Source organism: Cynoglossus semilaevis, chromosome 16 (assembly GCF_000523025.1).
Source record: "Cynoglossus semilaevis isolate Cse_v1.0 chromosome 16, Cse_v1.0, whole genome shotgun sequence".
NCBI lineage: Eukaryota > Metazoa > Chordata > Actinopteri > Pleuronectiformes > Cynoglossidae > Cynoglossus > Cynoglossus semilaevis.
Window position 1 is genome coordinate 11173321 of NC_024322.1, and position 14737 is coordinate 11188057.

The 14737-nt window shown below is 39.5% G+C and overlaps 1 protein-coding gene across 1 annotated transcript in view; it reads right to left on the reverse strand.

Moving 5' to 3' along the window:
* Positions 1-988: 988 nt before the first annotated feature.
* The window catches only part of LOC103392120 (follistatin-related protein 1), a 20011-nt gene continuing 6262 nt past the window's right edge, over positions 989-14737 (reverse strand). The window contains exons 3-11 of the mRNA XM_008328666.3: positions 5763-5864; positions 5324-5453; positions 4717-4749; positions 4309-4439; positions 3784-3902; positions 3365-3477; positions 3108-3218; positions 2914-3005; positions 989-2365 (exon numbers count right to left, since the gene is read on the reverse strand). Of these exons, the coding sequence (XP_008326888.1) occupies positions 2324-2365; positions 2914-3005; positions 3108-3218; positions 3365-3477; positions 3784-3902; positions 4309-4439; positions 4717-4749; positions 5324-5453; positions 5763-5864 (873 nt within the window). The 3' untranslated portion in view covers positions 989-2323. The remainder of the gene's footprint in view (positions 2366-2913; positions 3006-3107; positions 3219-3364; positions 3478-3783; positions 3903-4308; positions 4440-4716; positions 4750-5323; positions 5454-5762; positions 5865-14737) is intronic.

The window sequence follows — 14737 nt, forward strand, 5'->3', positions numbered from 1 at the left end:
TTGTAGTCTAAGTAACTTCTGATAAGTAACCTTTTTAAACGTTGAATCAATGTTTACCAAATAATATACTGGAAATGACCTATGAGTACAGGCACAGAACCGATCGTAAATACTGCTGCACTTGCCAGGTTCCTGCACAGGTGTGTCAGATGACTTTGGGAAATAAAGTCAGAGCAGATTTAGTGCACAGACCTGCTGACTGTGGTTAACTAGACATAAGTACAAGGTCTCCAGGCAATGAGAATTTTCACTTTTTGGCCAACTTTTTACATGATTTAAATCCATTCCAAAGGGCAGGGGGAACAGAGGGACCAAAGCCATGAGTGCACTAGAAAACTGAAGTGTTGCAAAAAAAAAAGTGGATAAAAATCTACGAAACAAAGCGTTACTCCTGAAATATTCAGCACTGACAACGTGGGTTGCTAGATCCACTGTGAAACTGCTGAATTATAGAAGGTTTGGGGATATTCCACTTGGAACATTTCGAACAAAATACAGTTTAATATTTTATATGTATAGTTTAGTAACATGCTAAGTAGATTTTTTTTATTGGTTTACAACTATTAGTTAAACAAAAAACACACTTTTAAATTAATAAAATCAACTCAAAAGTGTGAACAGACATTTGAAAGATCACTGTGGGGAACCTTCGTTGGTTGTTCGTCATTGTAAGATAGAAAAGCTTCATGCCATCTACAACCTAAAGATAATAATCTTTTAAAGCAATCTAAGTCAGATTATCACCACAGAATTATTTTGGAAAACTAAGAAGATACTTTTGAGGCCCTAAGGCAGAATTCAATCAGGAAATTACTGAGGTTTCACATGGTTATCAAAATTATATTAAATTACACATATATTAAAACATTAAAAAACCCCAGAAATTAGGTTAAAAGTGGGTAAAAGTTTACCAAAAATGTACAGCTAAACCTTCAAGAAGCTAAGATAGATAGAGAACTCTCGGCACAGGTGCAAGCACATCATCGTGTTCTGGTGGTGGTATTGGATTTTATTGGCAAACATACATGTTCGTTGCAGTCTCTGCACTTTTAATGGGATACAGAGGTTTAGCTTGAACGCAGTGGTGCAGCTCTCACACAGCCATTTAACAGGGACAGTCACAAACACAAAGTTCACTGCTAAACTTCGGCAAAACACACTCAGTCTGACTGTGCGTGTGGCGCGAGAGTATTTGTGCAGGCAAAGGTAGAGACCTTGTTCTGTTTGCAGGTCTAAGGCACTGATTTTCATGGTCAAACCCTCCCGATTCAGAAACAAGATATAACAAAACAAAGAATCACTTAAACTAAACATTAAAAGCACAATCACACACACCCCCACACAAACATGACGCGCTCGCACACACACACACAAGCACCCAGTCATGATGCTTCTAAGCTACAAGGTTACAGTGAGGCTAGTCCTGCTGTTAGAGTGATTTTGAAAAGCACAGGTATAGTGTTGTTGCTGGGTCCAGAGTAATGTGTTACCTGGAGAGTTTTTTGTACATCATTCAAACACGTCATCACTTTGGTTTCAGTTTTTCACCATGCTATGTTCAGATCACTTCTCACCTGATGCAATTTATTTTTTCAGCCTCACCCTGAATGTTGGACTGGTCGTGTTAAAGAGCACCGGAGAGACTTGACTGAGCATAACATGGGAACATGTACATAAAAGCAGAAAATAAAGAGACTACCATACCACTTAGATAAAAAGCAAAGTTTAAATTCTGCTAAACTAAAGCCTAGAAAAGCTATAAAAGAAGTGCATTGGTCACATTGTGGCCCACTGTGGCAGTACTAAATGGCATCAAAATAAAACAACCCCTAGTAGCTTTCCTCTTCTATCGCAGCTTCCTCTGACACTTGATGATGGAAAAATGATGCAACTGCTTTCAAGCAGTCATTTCTCTGTGTACTCTAGCAGCACCTTTCAACAGCTGGAACTCCCCACCCCACACCACCTTCTCAAACAGTGACTCCCACATTCTTAAAACAGTGATAAAATGACACTGAGGATAATTGTAAAAATATAATTACCATAGTAAAAAAAAAAAAAAAGAAGAAGAAAGAAACATCGCCCGTATCTAGTGTAAGGGGCACAGTAATACAATCAAATATGACAGTACTGAACACAAGGGAGTCCTATAATACTCTGTGATGGCCCCTGAATCTACCAAACAACATCACAAACATTTAAACATTGTAAAACTGTATAATAAACAGGGTAAAGTCAGTTTAGCAACGACAAGCGGCCACAAGGTAAATCAAGTATGGACGAAGGTCGATGGCGCGAATCCTCTCCTTCATTTTGTCCTTATTTAGGCCTCCTTTGTGCTTGCCTTCATCTTCTCCACTGTTTCCTGAAAAAAAAAAAAAAATTGTTAGAGTAGGAAACATGTTTACAGTTACAAGAAAAACTCAAGTTGTGCAGAGTTTAGTTGGTTATGTCTCTCATGGGAGCATAGCATTTTGTGTGGAAATATCAATCAAAAGTCACAAAAGTTTTGATCCATATTTTTATTTAATCCAGTTTTTTTCATACAGTAAGCCAAAATTAAAAGTTCTTGCGGACCTGTAACCTGTTTACAGAGGTGTTATCAGCAGGCCTTCTGGGGGAGAGTGTACTGTATGAAACTGCAAACTCTGATAGAACCTAAACTGGATTTGTTCTTGCTTCATACATACTGTATGAACTGCTTATCTCTCCTTTAATTATCTATTTCAAGGACTTTATTTACTATTACTTACTTATTTAACTACAGTGAAAAAACACCACACTGTTGTGGGCATCATCAACCCAATATTTCAGTTGCTGAAAACATACTGTTTTAAATTTCTCTATGGCTGTATGTTTTTATAATATAATGAAACCAATACAATATTTTAAATGCAAAACACAATGGTAGACCTGGTGCTTGTTGAGTTCAGCCACACGGAGGTTCCACTCTTCCTCCGTCATCTCTGCTCCAGTATCTGTGGTGTCATCTGCTCCAATTTTTTCTGCACAGAGAGAAATGCCCAAAATAGTGATGACAGTTCATTTGTCTTCATGTGTAAATGATCAGAATTTCTTAAACGATGACGGTCCTTAGTTGGACTTACCAGCACAGGTCATAGCAGTGCAGACCCAGTTGCCACATGCACAAACACAGCGGTTACACTCCACTTGTGTTTCTGCTCCATCCTCATATGTTTCATCCTCCAAGGCACACTCTGCAGAAAAACACATGACTTACTACCCAGACAAGTTTGAAGGAAATAAAAAAATGCATGTCACAGATAGCCTCAAAGTTCAAAGGTCAGAAGTTTCTGCTCTTGACTCCCAGATCCCAGAGTTAATAAAAGAACATGAATCTCACTTTTCTCTGGAGGATTGAAGCCAGGTTTCAGGCAGTTAAGGAACTCGTCGAAGCTCAGCTTCCAGTCTGCATTTTCATCAGAGAGCTCAATGAGGGCATCTACACACAGACTCCTGTGAGATACACACACACACAAAACAGAATAAATCCTCCGACTCAGAAGAGACTTCTTGAGACTCTTGAAATAAACGCAGTGTTTACATTTACACACACAGGTGTTTATGTCACACTGGCTCCCAGGAGACCAGCTTTAGGAAAATATTCAGCAAGAGGTTCATTGGCTTACAGAACACAACTTAAAATAGCAGCACAGGTCAACGTGCCTCAGCTTGTACAAACATTACCAAAGAAAAAAGTTTACATGGTTTGATGTGATGCCAACTACTAAAAAAGGCAAGAGAAGCATAAAACACACCGACCTGAGCAGCTTGTTGCTCTCCTGGTCTGCGTAGGACTCCATCTCCACCACCGACTCGTTGTGCTGAATGAATTTGAGGAGCTCTGAGGAGTCCAGCCTGGAGTCACCGTTGTCATAGGACTGCAGATGAATGGGAGGAAACAGGAGAGTCAGTGTTTAGTTATACACGGAGCAAATATTAGCAAAGCTTAGCTACTTGATGAAGATTAAAATAAATATTAGGAGAGTGACACTGCCCATGTACAACCCTGTTATACACCAATGAGAGGTGGAGAGAGCTGAGTCTTGAAAACATTCTAGTGGAAAAACTGGACGTTTAATGAAGAATTTTAATGAAGGGTATCTGGATGTGATGCAGCCATGAACTCTTGACCTCTGCATGGTGGACCCTCCCATTCTGTTGATGTTGGTATGAATATTACTAACTGATATTTCCATTCAGTGACATGGCTAACAGAAGGATGAGTAGCAACAGACCGCAGGGTTGTTTTCTTCTTCTGCACACCAACATCAGACAGAAACCCACCTTGAAGTATTTGAGCAGGATATCGGAGAAGTTGGATCCTTTGACAAACCAGCCGTCGGGGACAACCTCAGTCTGCAGCCACTGGATCACACGGCTCCTCAGCTCATTTCTGTCAGCAGCATAGCACACCACTATGGAGAAGCATCAATGATATGAGTGTAACAGTTAAAAACAACACCCCAAGGACCAACATGTCTCTCACTGCTGCCCCCTGTGTATGTGTAAATACATCAGTGTTCATTTATGTTTTTCCAGTGTACTGCACACATCAGTGCACAGATATATTTCAGTCAAATCTTAATCCTCGAAGCCTGTTAAAACCATGTATACATCATTAAATAATGTCTTAATAAACACCTCCAGCAAAACATCACAGTGACTTGGGTAAAAACAGCTTAAAAAACTCACCTGGACTGGCAGCTGCCTGCTCATTTTTCTTTTCTAGAAAACAAAAAACATAAAATGGAGATTTTTCAAATCAATGCCAAGGAGGTGATAAAAAAAGATGAGCCTGGGTGAGACTGAGCAGTCGATCAAAGGTCACTGAAGAGGACAGCATGACATAACAATAATGAATGCTTTTTTATCTTGTCTTCTGCCACCACTGCGATCAATGTTCAGGTCTGCTGTGAAACCTCTCCAAGTTTAGGTAGTGAAAGTTCACTTGAGATAAGGCTTTTATTAGATGAATCGATAAACTATATGGAGGAGAAGTGTGTGTTTCAGTGGTGAGTGAGTCGCCTTGTATGACCTACTGTCAACCTGCTCCATTAATATTGCCAAAATCTTCTACTTTTACTCAGAACTTTCTTGATGACTTACAGTAGGAAGTAAAAGACAAATGTGTGTTTAAATTAATTTAAGTCTATTTTGTATATTTTAGGCTACATCCTAAACATGTTTACCTTAAACCCTATGCTGACTGAAAACATATAAGGTTTACCAAGTTTTATCCCCCAAATAACAGACAACAACAGAATATTTATACTATAATTATAATACTGCGTGTCCATACCCTGGCAGTGTCCATCGTGGGCCACCTGGATCTTCAAGCCAGTCAGACAGGCATCTCTGTGGAGCTCACAGTGGTTCCTGTACGTCTTACTATTACTGCCACACACTGACCTCTTGTGGGGCTTGCAGGTCTTACAAGAAATAGACATATCAAATTAAATTAGCTTATGGAAGCCATGAGATGAGAAAAAATGTCACAGTATGTCCAATACTACTAATATTTAGCCAAATGAATAACATGTCACAAAGATAATTTAATTTGTTCTACTCTTTCTTTTATCCAAAAAATACTGGTTCAAAATGACCAAAATCAGCTTAGTTGTTCAGAAAACCACATTACAATTGTGGTCTGTAATGTTAAAAATTCCGTTAGATATATTTATTATATTTATTAATATATTTAATATTACATATCAACGCATTCTAACATTAACACTCACCTCTATACACAGGCAGCTGGGCTCCCCCTTCTCATTGACAGCACACTCCCTGCCCGCCCCACAGAACACGTTAGCACATACTTTGCTCTTGCTCTGCAGCTCCTGGAAGAAAAAGAAAAAAAAAGAAAGAAAAATTGTTGCCGTTACCTTTGACCAAGTTTTGACCACCTTCAAACACAGGGCGGCACTGTTGCACCGATAACAGACACTAAAACGCACTGGACTATACATACTGTATATACTATATATACATAAATAACGCATAAATATATAATTCTCACAGTACCTATAATAAAAAAAGTTTGAATTTGTCTCTACATGCTGAAGACGATGGATTTTGTTTTTCCAAACAATCTCTTACCACGACTGCTTGACTCCATCACAGTCTTAAATATCTTAGCAACCATTTTCTAACGAATGCCCCCCCCCCCCCCCCCCCCTGCAGGTTACACAACAGCATAAAATTCCAATGAATCCACAGTCATATCAGACTCAAAGATTAATAATACCCCCGGTGTCATTTTCTGACTCATTCACTGAGTCAGAGTGGGCTTGTACATAGAACATTTTGACGTTCTCCCAAATGCTGGGCACAGAATCACATCACGCTCTTTAAAAAATGTCTGTTGACAAGTAGACCAGTCTTTTCTAAATCCCTGATTTGTTTCATTCGTGCCAATATTTACTAATTTTTAAGTCAAGTGTTGAGTTGTAATTTCCCTTAGTTCACATTTTCTTGGCTGAAATTTTTGTTGTTGAGACTCAACAGTGCATCTGCCAAAAAAATAAGTTTATCAAACCAGCCAATCACAAGAAGCCAAGTGTAGCTCCTGCAGCAGCTTTACGACCCTTATTACCTCCTCCTTTTCTGTCAGGGTTTGCGTATGTCTGACTGTATTTGTGTGTGTATTTGACTGTGTGTGTGTGTGTACAGGGTGCTTTCACATCTGGAGTCTGAACTGTGTTTTTCTTTGGGCCCATTCCCATACCCAAGGAAAACTTTCCCCCTCCCTGTTTTTCAGTCAGACTCCCCTCCTTATCCTGCCTGTAAGCCACTGTTTCCTGCTGGATTTGAGAATAGAAAAAAAAAGCTGGCCCTCACTCATCTGAAGACACGTGAGCTGGCTTCCAGGCCTCTGCGTGTCCAGGGTCTGGTATGTAGGTTAGAGTGAAGGTGAATACTTGTGAGCGGTCTGTCGTATGTTCAGCAGTGAGAGAATATATAACCATACGGATGTGTCGTTTGAACTCAAACGCGGTGTTGAGTGTAGAGGAACTTGGGTTTTGCACTTGTATGCATACATTAAAAACACACGGACACTGCAACGTTGAGGTGGTAGAAACTGTTCAAAGCAAACCACCACGGCCTTGAGCGTCTCGGACAATCTGCTACATTAGTCACAGAGATGGGCCAGAGAGGGATGTTGGAACCTGTAGAAAGTTCCAGCAAAAACATGAATAATGGATAGACTCCTTCCACAAGCCTGTGCATTTCTCTTTAAGCATGACGGGCACATGCAGCCTGACATTTAGGTAATGAACGCAGACACATGGGGGCTATTTGTTTTATTTTTTTAGTAGGACAATCAATTGGATCGTTGCTATGGTGAGAACATGTGCAGGCTCCAGGGACGACATCATAGATGTCACAATCAAAATAGGCCAATGAAATAAAAGTCCCATAATGAGATCAGTTCAGGTTTAATGACTGACAAAGAATTACCACGGTGAGGAGCACAACACTGGACATAACAGCAATAATATGAGACAAACAACCAAGAAGTGAGGCTGAAAATCAGAGCTGTCACCGCTCCAGCGTACAGGATCATAAATCATGTGTGTGAAGCCTGGAGGTCTTTTTGTTACCATTCACAGAAATGAGCAGACATGTGCCATTACATGCAACATCATTGATAACATTTAACATTTTGGGCTTCTACAACTGCCAAAACACAAACGTAAATGTGCGCTGTCGTCCAAGGATTTGCAACGACTATTTCAGCATCTTCACCTGAATCAATATGAGAGACAAACACAAAAGCTACTTTTTGTTTTGAAGGCACAAAATGCACAAAGGATCCTGTAAAACTAAATCATTAAATTCCAAAACATTAACCTCAGTTTATCAATTTTTAATTTTACAGTGATTTAGCAGTGAAGTTTTTCGGAATTTTGTTTTGGTTTATTTTACATGTAAAAACGATGTTTCCGTTACTAGATGAAGAGCTAGTGTTACCAATAAAGAAGAAGGAAAAAAATAGTATATCAGCAAAATTAGTAACTAAATAAAACAAACGTTTTGCATTGCAAAACAAAATATAAACATGATATTAAATGAGATTGTAAAGGTTAAGTTTGTTTCATCACCCTGTTGTTATTGTTCAATCCCTGGAACCTTGATTTTTTTATTTATTAAAAAAAGGATAAATAGATGAAGTCAGAAATGAAGACTAAATCTTTGCTTTTGCCGTTTAGTATGCTGCTTTGAGAATGCCTTGTACCAGACTTCATGAAACTACGGCCCACAGTACCCTTTATAGTCCACTCAGCCTTATAATCAGGCACACTAAATATTGGTACAAAGTTGTCCACCTTATGGTAAAGATTCATCTAAATTTGTTTTTGCACTTACAAAACAGACGTTCCAATAAGGATCTACATATTATTTCATATTAAAGAAGTCTCTCGAAATGCAGTTTAACCCACAGTCCTCTCTTTGTCTGTAGTAGGTAAAAGAAGATACTGATGTACTGCTGTTTTAGTCTCACTTCTCACTGATTTCTCTGACTAGCATCACTTTGTTAAACTGTTTTCTCACTATAGCTAACCACAAAAACACATCCTGTAAGTAGTGTGATAGATGTCATTTTAAAATAACTTTGGTATACCAGCTACAACTTTATTCTTGGGGAGTCGGGTGGTCACATGACAATTTTCAAAGATAATCAGAAGTCAGGCCTCTCGAGTGTAGTGACAGTCACGGTGATGTCACACACGTCAGGCCAGAAATGTGCTGTTGTTTTAGTTTTAGAGCAGAAGGACATGACGAGTAGAGCCTTGCTGTCTGCTCGCTGCCCCAGTGGATCTCAGTGCTACACTGAAAATGAAGTGCATTGGTGATCACAGTGAGAGAGAGAGAGAGAGAGAGAGAATGGGGAAACAGAGAGAACAGCGCACAAATGTGGGACAGAGATCAAATTTTAAAGTCTGAATGCTCTGAATATATTTATATTTACTCAATGGAACTGACATCAGACATGGATTTTGTTTGGATTTGTTTTCCATTCCCTGTTAATCAATGTAAATACAGAAAAAAACATGTTTTTTATCTTTGTTGCCTTTAAAATGAATGTTATGAGTTCATGTTGATCGCTCTGAATCATTTTATGTTCCCAGTGAATTCTTAACTTGCTCTCATATGAATTGTTTCTATTTTTAATTCAGGAAATATCTTTCCTCTTGTCTTTCTGCTGACATCCTTTGTGCTACTGTATCCATGTAAATGTTGCCTATGAGGACTATTAAAAGAAAATTTTACTCTGTACATCAAAAAAGGGAGCACAAGTCAGCAGATGGTTAGCCCGACTTAGCACAAGGATTTAGCAACTGGACTAAACAGCAGTTTTTGGTAATGACAAAAGAAAACTGAGCTGATGACCCTGATCCTGGATCAGTCCCAAACTAACAAGATCCATTTATCGGCATCCCTGAGGTTCAATACCATCATTAACCCTAATCACCAGTGGAACCGTCATTAGAAAAGGGGGAAAAAAGCTACAAAGTCAGCACAAACAAACACACCCAGTGTGTTTGTCAGTCTTAAATGACGGCAATTTTCCATTGCAGCCAACAAATGATGTCTATTTTCTTTCTCTCCATTCAAAATCATTCACAGAAGGCAGCTTTTCTGATAAACAACACAACAAATCAAAACGGCCTGGAGCACTGACTGATCACTGACTGCACGTTCAGATATTTTAAATTATGCACATTTCCTCAGTTTCAATCTCAGCCTTTTATCAGGAGGTTTGGAAATATGAAGGTTTTTAGAACAAGAATATTAAAGTTACTTGGCTACGAGGCTCAGTCGTCTACTAACTTTTCCCATGTTGTACTTCCCTACTTCTTACATTATTCCCTGTGCTGAACCCATTATACAGTTACAACACGTCTGTCCAGAGAGGCCAGGAGAGGAGAAATTAATCTGCTGCATTTGAAGAACAAAGAAAAAAAAAGTAAAGGAAGTCTGAGCATGGAGCAGGCAGATGCTGACAGAACAATAAGTGGAACTGTGGAGGCTGTGCTGTAATTCATCAATCAATAACAGTGAAACAACACAGGTCTGAACCTGAAGGCTAGTACATTTTTTTTCTGTTGTACTATACATATACCTGTTACTATATATTGGTATTCAAAGTGGGGGTAATCAGTGATTTTTTTTTTTTTGAAGAGTCCGACATAGGACAACATGTCAAGTCAGAGTAGAATAGATAACCTGCAAACATTTCAGTATCGCAAAGAAACATTAGAGCTTTTACCATTTTAGCGTTTACCAAAACACTAAGAAATATTATTCAGACTGACAGACAGCCACACAGACTTTTAGATACACACGCACACACAGACACAACAACAGTTAATGGAAGCCATTTACTTAAAATTGCATGATTGTGCATATGTGTGTGTATAAATGCATCTTGGCAAGGCTCCACTGAGCAGACCAATCAATGAAGCTCTTCTGTGGGTGTCACTTTACAACCACAGTAGATCCATCCCACAATGCACTCTGGCCATCGTTAACCTAGAGAACATTGATTAACCAATACTAATCCTTGCTGTAGACATATCCATAGTAAAAAACAAAACAAAAAAAACAAAACAAAACAACCAACAAACAAAATAAAACAAAAAAACAGCCTTACAGCGGTAGCTGAATTATTTCTCTCTGTTAATTGGCCACATGACACTAATACTTTTCTAGCACTGATGGCCAGTTTAATCAGCCAGATTAGAGATTTCTGGCAATATAAGCTTCATTTTAATGCAATCTAATGCAGTGGAAATCTTTTACATATTGAGCTTTTCTGAGCTTTTCTCCTAAACTGCGTCCCATAGGTGTTGATTCAGCATTAGGCTCATTATGAATGCAGCGTGCTGCTGCTCAATTGAGCTGCATAATAAAAAGGTGAATGTGATTGACGCCCAGTTGCATCAACATCTCCACAACACTGTTTCCACAAACACCACAAAAACACCAGGACCTTGACAAACTGACATTTACAAGCTTCTGTGCTGGGTTCATATAACACTACAAGTCAGTGTAAGAGATGAGACAAAGCATTTTTTATTTTCTTTCCTAGGGGTATGGTGACTCTGGTGTTTCCATGAATAAAATACTGTGATATTTGACAACTTGAAATGTAATATTTCCCGAGAGAGAAGAAGGATATTTCACTTCATTCTGGTTTCCTGAATACTAGCACAGTGCATTGTTTTTTGTTTTGTTTTTTGCTCTGGAAATTATTATTATACCTGTTCTTGCCCAGCACAAAGAAATCTGCCCAATAATGTCTTGCTTAAAAAAAATCCCAATGGAAATAAGATGTTAAACCTTGGTGCCCTAAACACTGTGATGTTAATGAGTTGTAATATTTCAAAAATTCTTAAGAAGTCATTGAAGAAAAGGCTGACAGATGAAGCAGATGAAGCCGTCAAGTCAAGGCACTTAAGCTTCCAGCTGCTGCCTGAAGGCATCCATCTGTCTGTGTTCAGAGAGTGTAGTGGGCTTCAATAATCATAAACTTAAACCTGGACTCAAATGTTTTAGTGCAATGTGGCTTGGGGGCACCTGGTAGCCCCCATGGACCGCCTAAGGTGCTTGTGGGGTATGTTTTAAAAGTAAAACTAGTCAACAAAAGGGTCAACAATTGTACTGTTACTGTTGTTTTGAATCAGTTACACTTGCAGTGATATCCAAATTGGTGATATTATATGTCCCAGAAAGAGCAGCATCAGTTTCCCTATTGATTATTATGACTTTGTTCGGGAAGTCTCAAACAAGTATCAAAACAAGTAGCTCCTCATATTACAAAGTACCCTTGAAGTAGCTCTCAGTTTCAAAAAGTTTGGTGACAGTGACGCAGAGTTTGTTTGATGAAACCCAAAGACATGTAAGGAAATAACCAGTAATTCCTGACCACTCAGTGGACGAGGCGCTGCCGATGAGGCGCTCAGTGGTCATGGCTGGTCAAACAATATTTGATTAAAAAATATGAAAATCTGGAACCAACTTCCATTTTGTTGAAAATGATTAGTAAATATGTCATATAAATACTGTGGATTATTAAAAATGACTCCTAGACAAACCACTCTATTTCCCCAACACAGTTTTTTATTAATTCCTTATCCATAAATAAGAGTTATATCTTCATAGTTTTACAGTTACAACTGACCCCTTATAATTATTACTTACTTCAAAAATAATGAGTGTACATTTGTTTCCTAGGATTTTTATTTTTTTTCTGTCTATTGTAATGAAATGGTTTCTTGAGGAATGTCTCGTTTCCCCACACTATCTTGTTTGTGTTTAACTCCATGTTTATGTGAGCAAAACATCCCTGATAATGTTTGTTTTCCTTACTGACAATATCTCCACTTCTGGCATCCACCTGTTTTACTGCCCCAGCAAAAACCGAGACATGACAGATGGACAGGCGAATGTGCACAAAGCACGACGACTTCACCCTCACTACCTCCCGGAGCAATCCAGTGTTTCAGGAACGTTATGGTGAAATAATGAGAATTGGGAAAGTGTCGGGGTGGGGGTGACATTCCTGAGATATCTGTGCCTCAGCTAGGGTCGTCTTGAGCCAAACTCTTGTCAGATATCTAGGCCAAAGAGCTGTCTCTGCAGAAGTATTTTTTCCGTCCACTTCTAGATTACCCAACACTCTTCAGCATCATTAAATATGAACTGTGCCAGAAGCGAAGTGAGAGAGAAAGAACTGGGGAGGTTGTTTCTTCTTCCTCAATTCTGCTTGCTGTACATCTCTTTCCTTTTTTAAGCAGGCTTTATCATGGAAGTGGAGCAAAGTCGAAGAATAGGAAACTCTCAAAGCTACACAGACTCACACGCACCACACATTCTTGTTTCGCTTGTGGCTAAATTCACCACATGGGGAAGAAACATCACAGAACATCATCAAGTTCAGTTGTGAGTCATTACGTTAAGCTGTGGAAAATTCAGTTCTGAATAATTCAAATCCTCCAATTTCCAACTCTCGAGTCTTTTCCTCTGTCTTTCCTCTGTTTTTAATCTCTATGTTCACAGTCTCATTTCATCTGCACTTCACAGTCTGGAGAGATCTGACGGAGGGAAGCACTTGGAAGAGAAACGTACACTTGAGCGTGAAGATAAAACAATACCCAGCGCTGACATTATTCTTTTTAGCCAAAAGAAAACATGGATGAGGTTCCATGGGTCATGGCTTCATTAGTGGTGCTGGCAAACGGTGTCCTTGGAATAATTGTCACAGCTCACAGGGTGGTCCCTAACCCCTTGTATTGGGGACAGGGCAGAGACTAACCCACAGGAACAAAGAGGCAGGGGGAAACAGACACGTTTTTCTGGTTTTTTTCCACTCCCTGTTTCTTGTCCACTGTAGATGGAATTCACCAACAGATGGTGATGATGTCACCTCCGTCTGCAGCCTCTTATTAAACACCCGTAAACCTTGATGTTCAGCTGCTGAAATGGAGAAACTACACCCAAACTGAATTGAAAAAAAAAAGCAGAAAGACAGAAATCAGTGGAGAGAGAGAGAGAGAGAGAGAGAGAGAGAGAGAGAGGGAACAGAAAATCAACAGGGAAAGTTCGACAGAAAGGAGACTAAAGAAAGGCAGGAAATTAGTCATGGTCTGCACGGAGCCACATCTGCTAGCAGTTAAACGTCACCAGGGAGCATAAAATGCTACGAACACAGCACCACCCCCAGCCACCCCTCCCTTGTTCAGGCTGTTGTCCCACTGTCGAGACAAAATTGTCCCCTATCCCCGCCACCTGACCCGCGCCAATCCTGTGTAAGATGTCCTCACCCTTTCTCCTTTTCACCCCTTTTCATTTGTCCTTCTCTGTTATTTTGACTTGTTTTGACTTCGGTTTGAGTCTCATCCTGACCAGGTGACCTCGACATTGTCCTTAAATTTTACATTTTAATAACTTTCTCTTCCTACCATACACCATCTGCCGTCTCTTCTTTGTTTGGGATTTTCTCTTTCACTTAAATGGAAAGGAGGAGGGAACGGGGGAGAAAGAGAGAGAGAGAGAGAGAGAGAGAGAGAGAGAGAGAGAGACAGAAAGAGGTTGCACACTAAACACTGGCCAGGAGGGGGAGCGTATTTTTCTGCCATCTTGTCTTCTCCCTGTTTGAGGCCATTATTGGGGCTGAAGGCTGGACCGAGTGTTTGTAGAAGGAAAACACCCTTTTTACACAAAGCCGAGTGTGTTTCCAGCCCCGTTAAAGTTTATTCACTGAGATCATACAAGTTCCCACAACATTCGTCATCTGTAGAAGGGTTACTGCAGTACTGCAGTACTTTAAAATCCATAGTCACGATCATTTTGGTCTAAAAATTTAACACAATACTCTTCCAACTTCCTCAGTATTCAAGTCAATTACATAATTATTATTCTTTATGTAGATATATATTATATACTGTACTATATTATACAGCCTAAAAACACAAATTGTATTTAAACTTAACCTTTCTACATTAACACTACGCTAGTGGTTAAAATTGGACCCTTCAGTTCTCAGTTTTTACTGGTTCCCTAAAATCCTCGGACTGGTGTGGACTGGTGTGGACTGGTGTGGACTGGTGTGGACTGGTGTGGACTGGTGAGTCCATCCAGCTCAGTGTATTGTTCAAATCAAAGAGATTTATGGTTCCCCTGTGGACATGTCTTTGAGATGTTT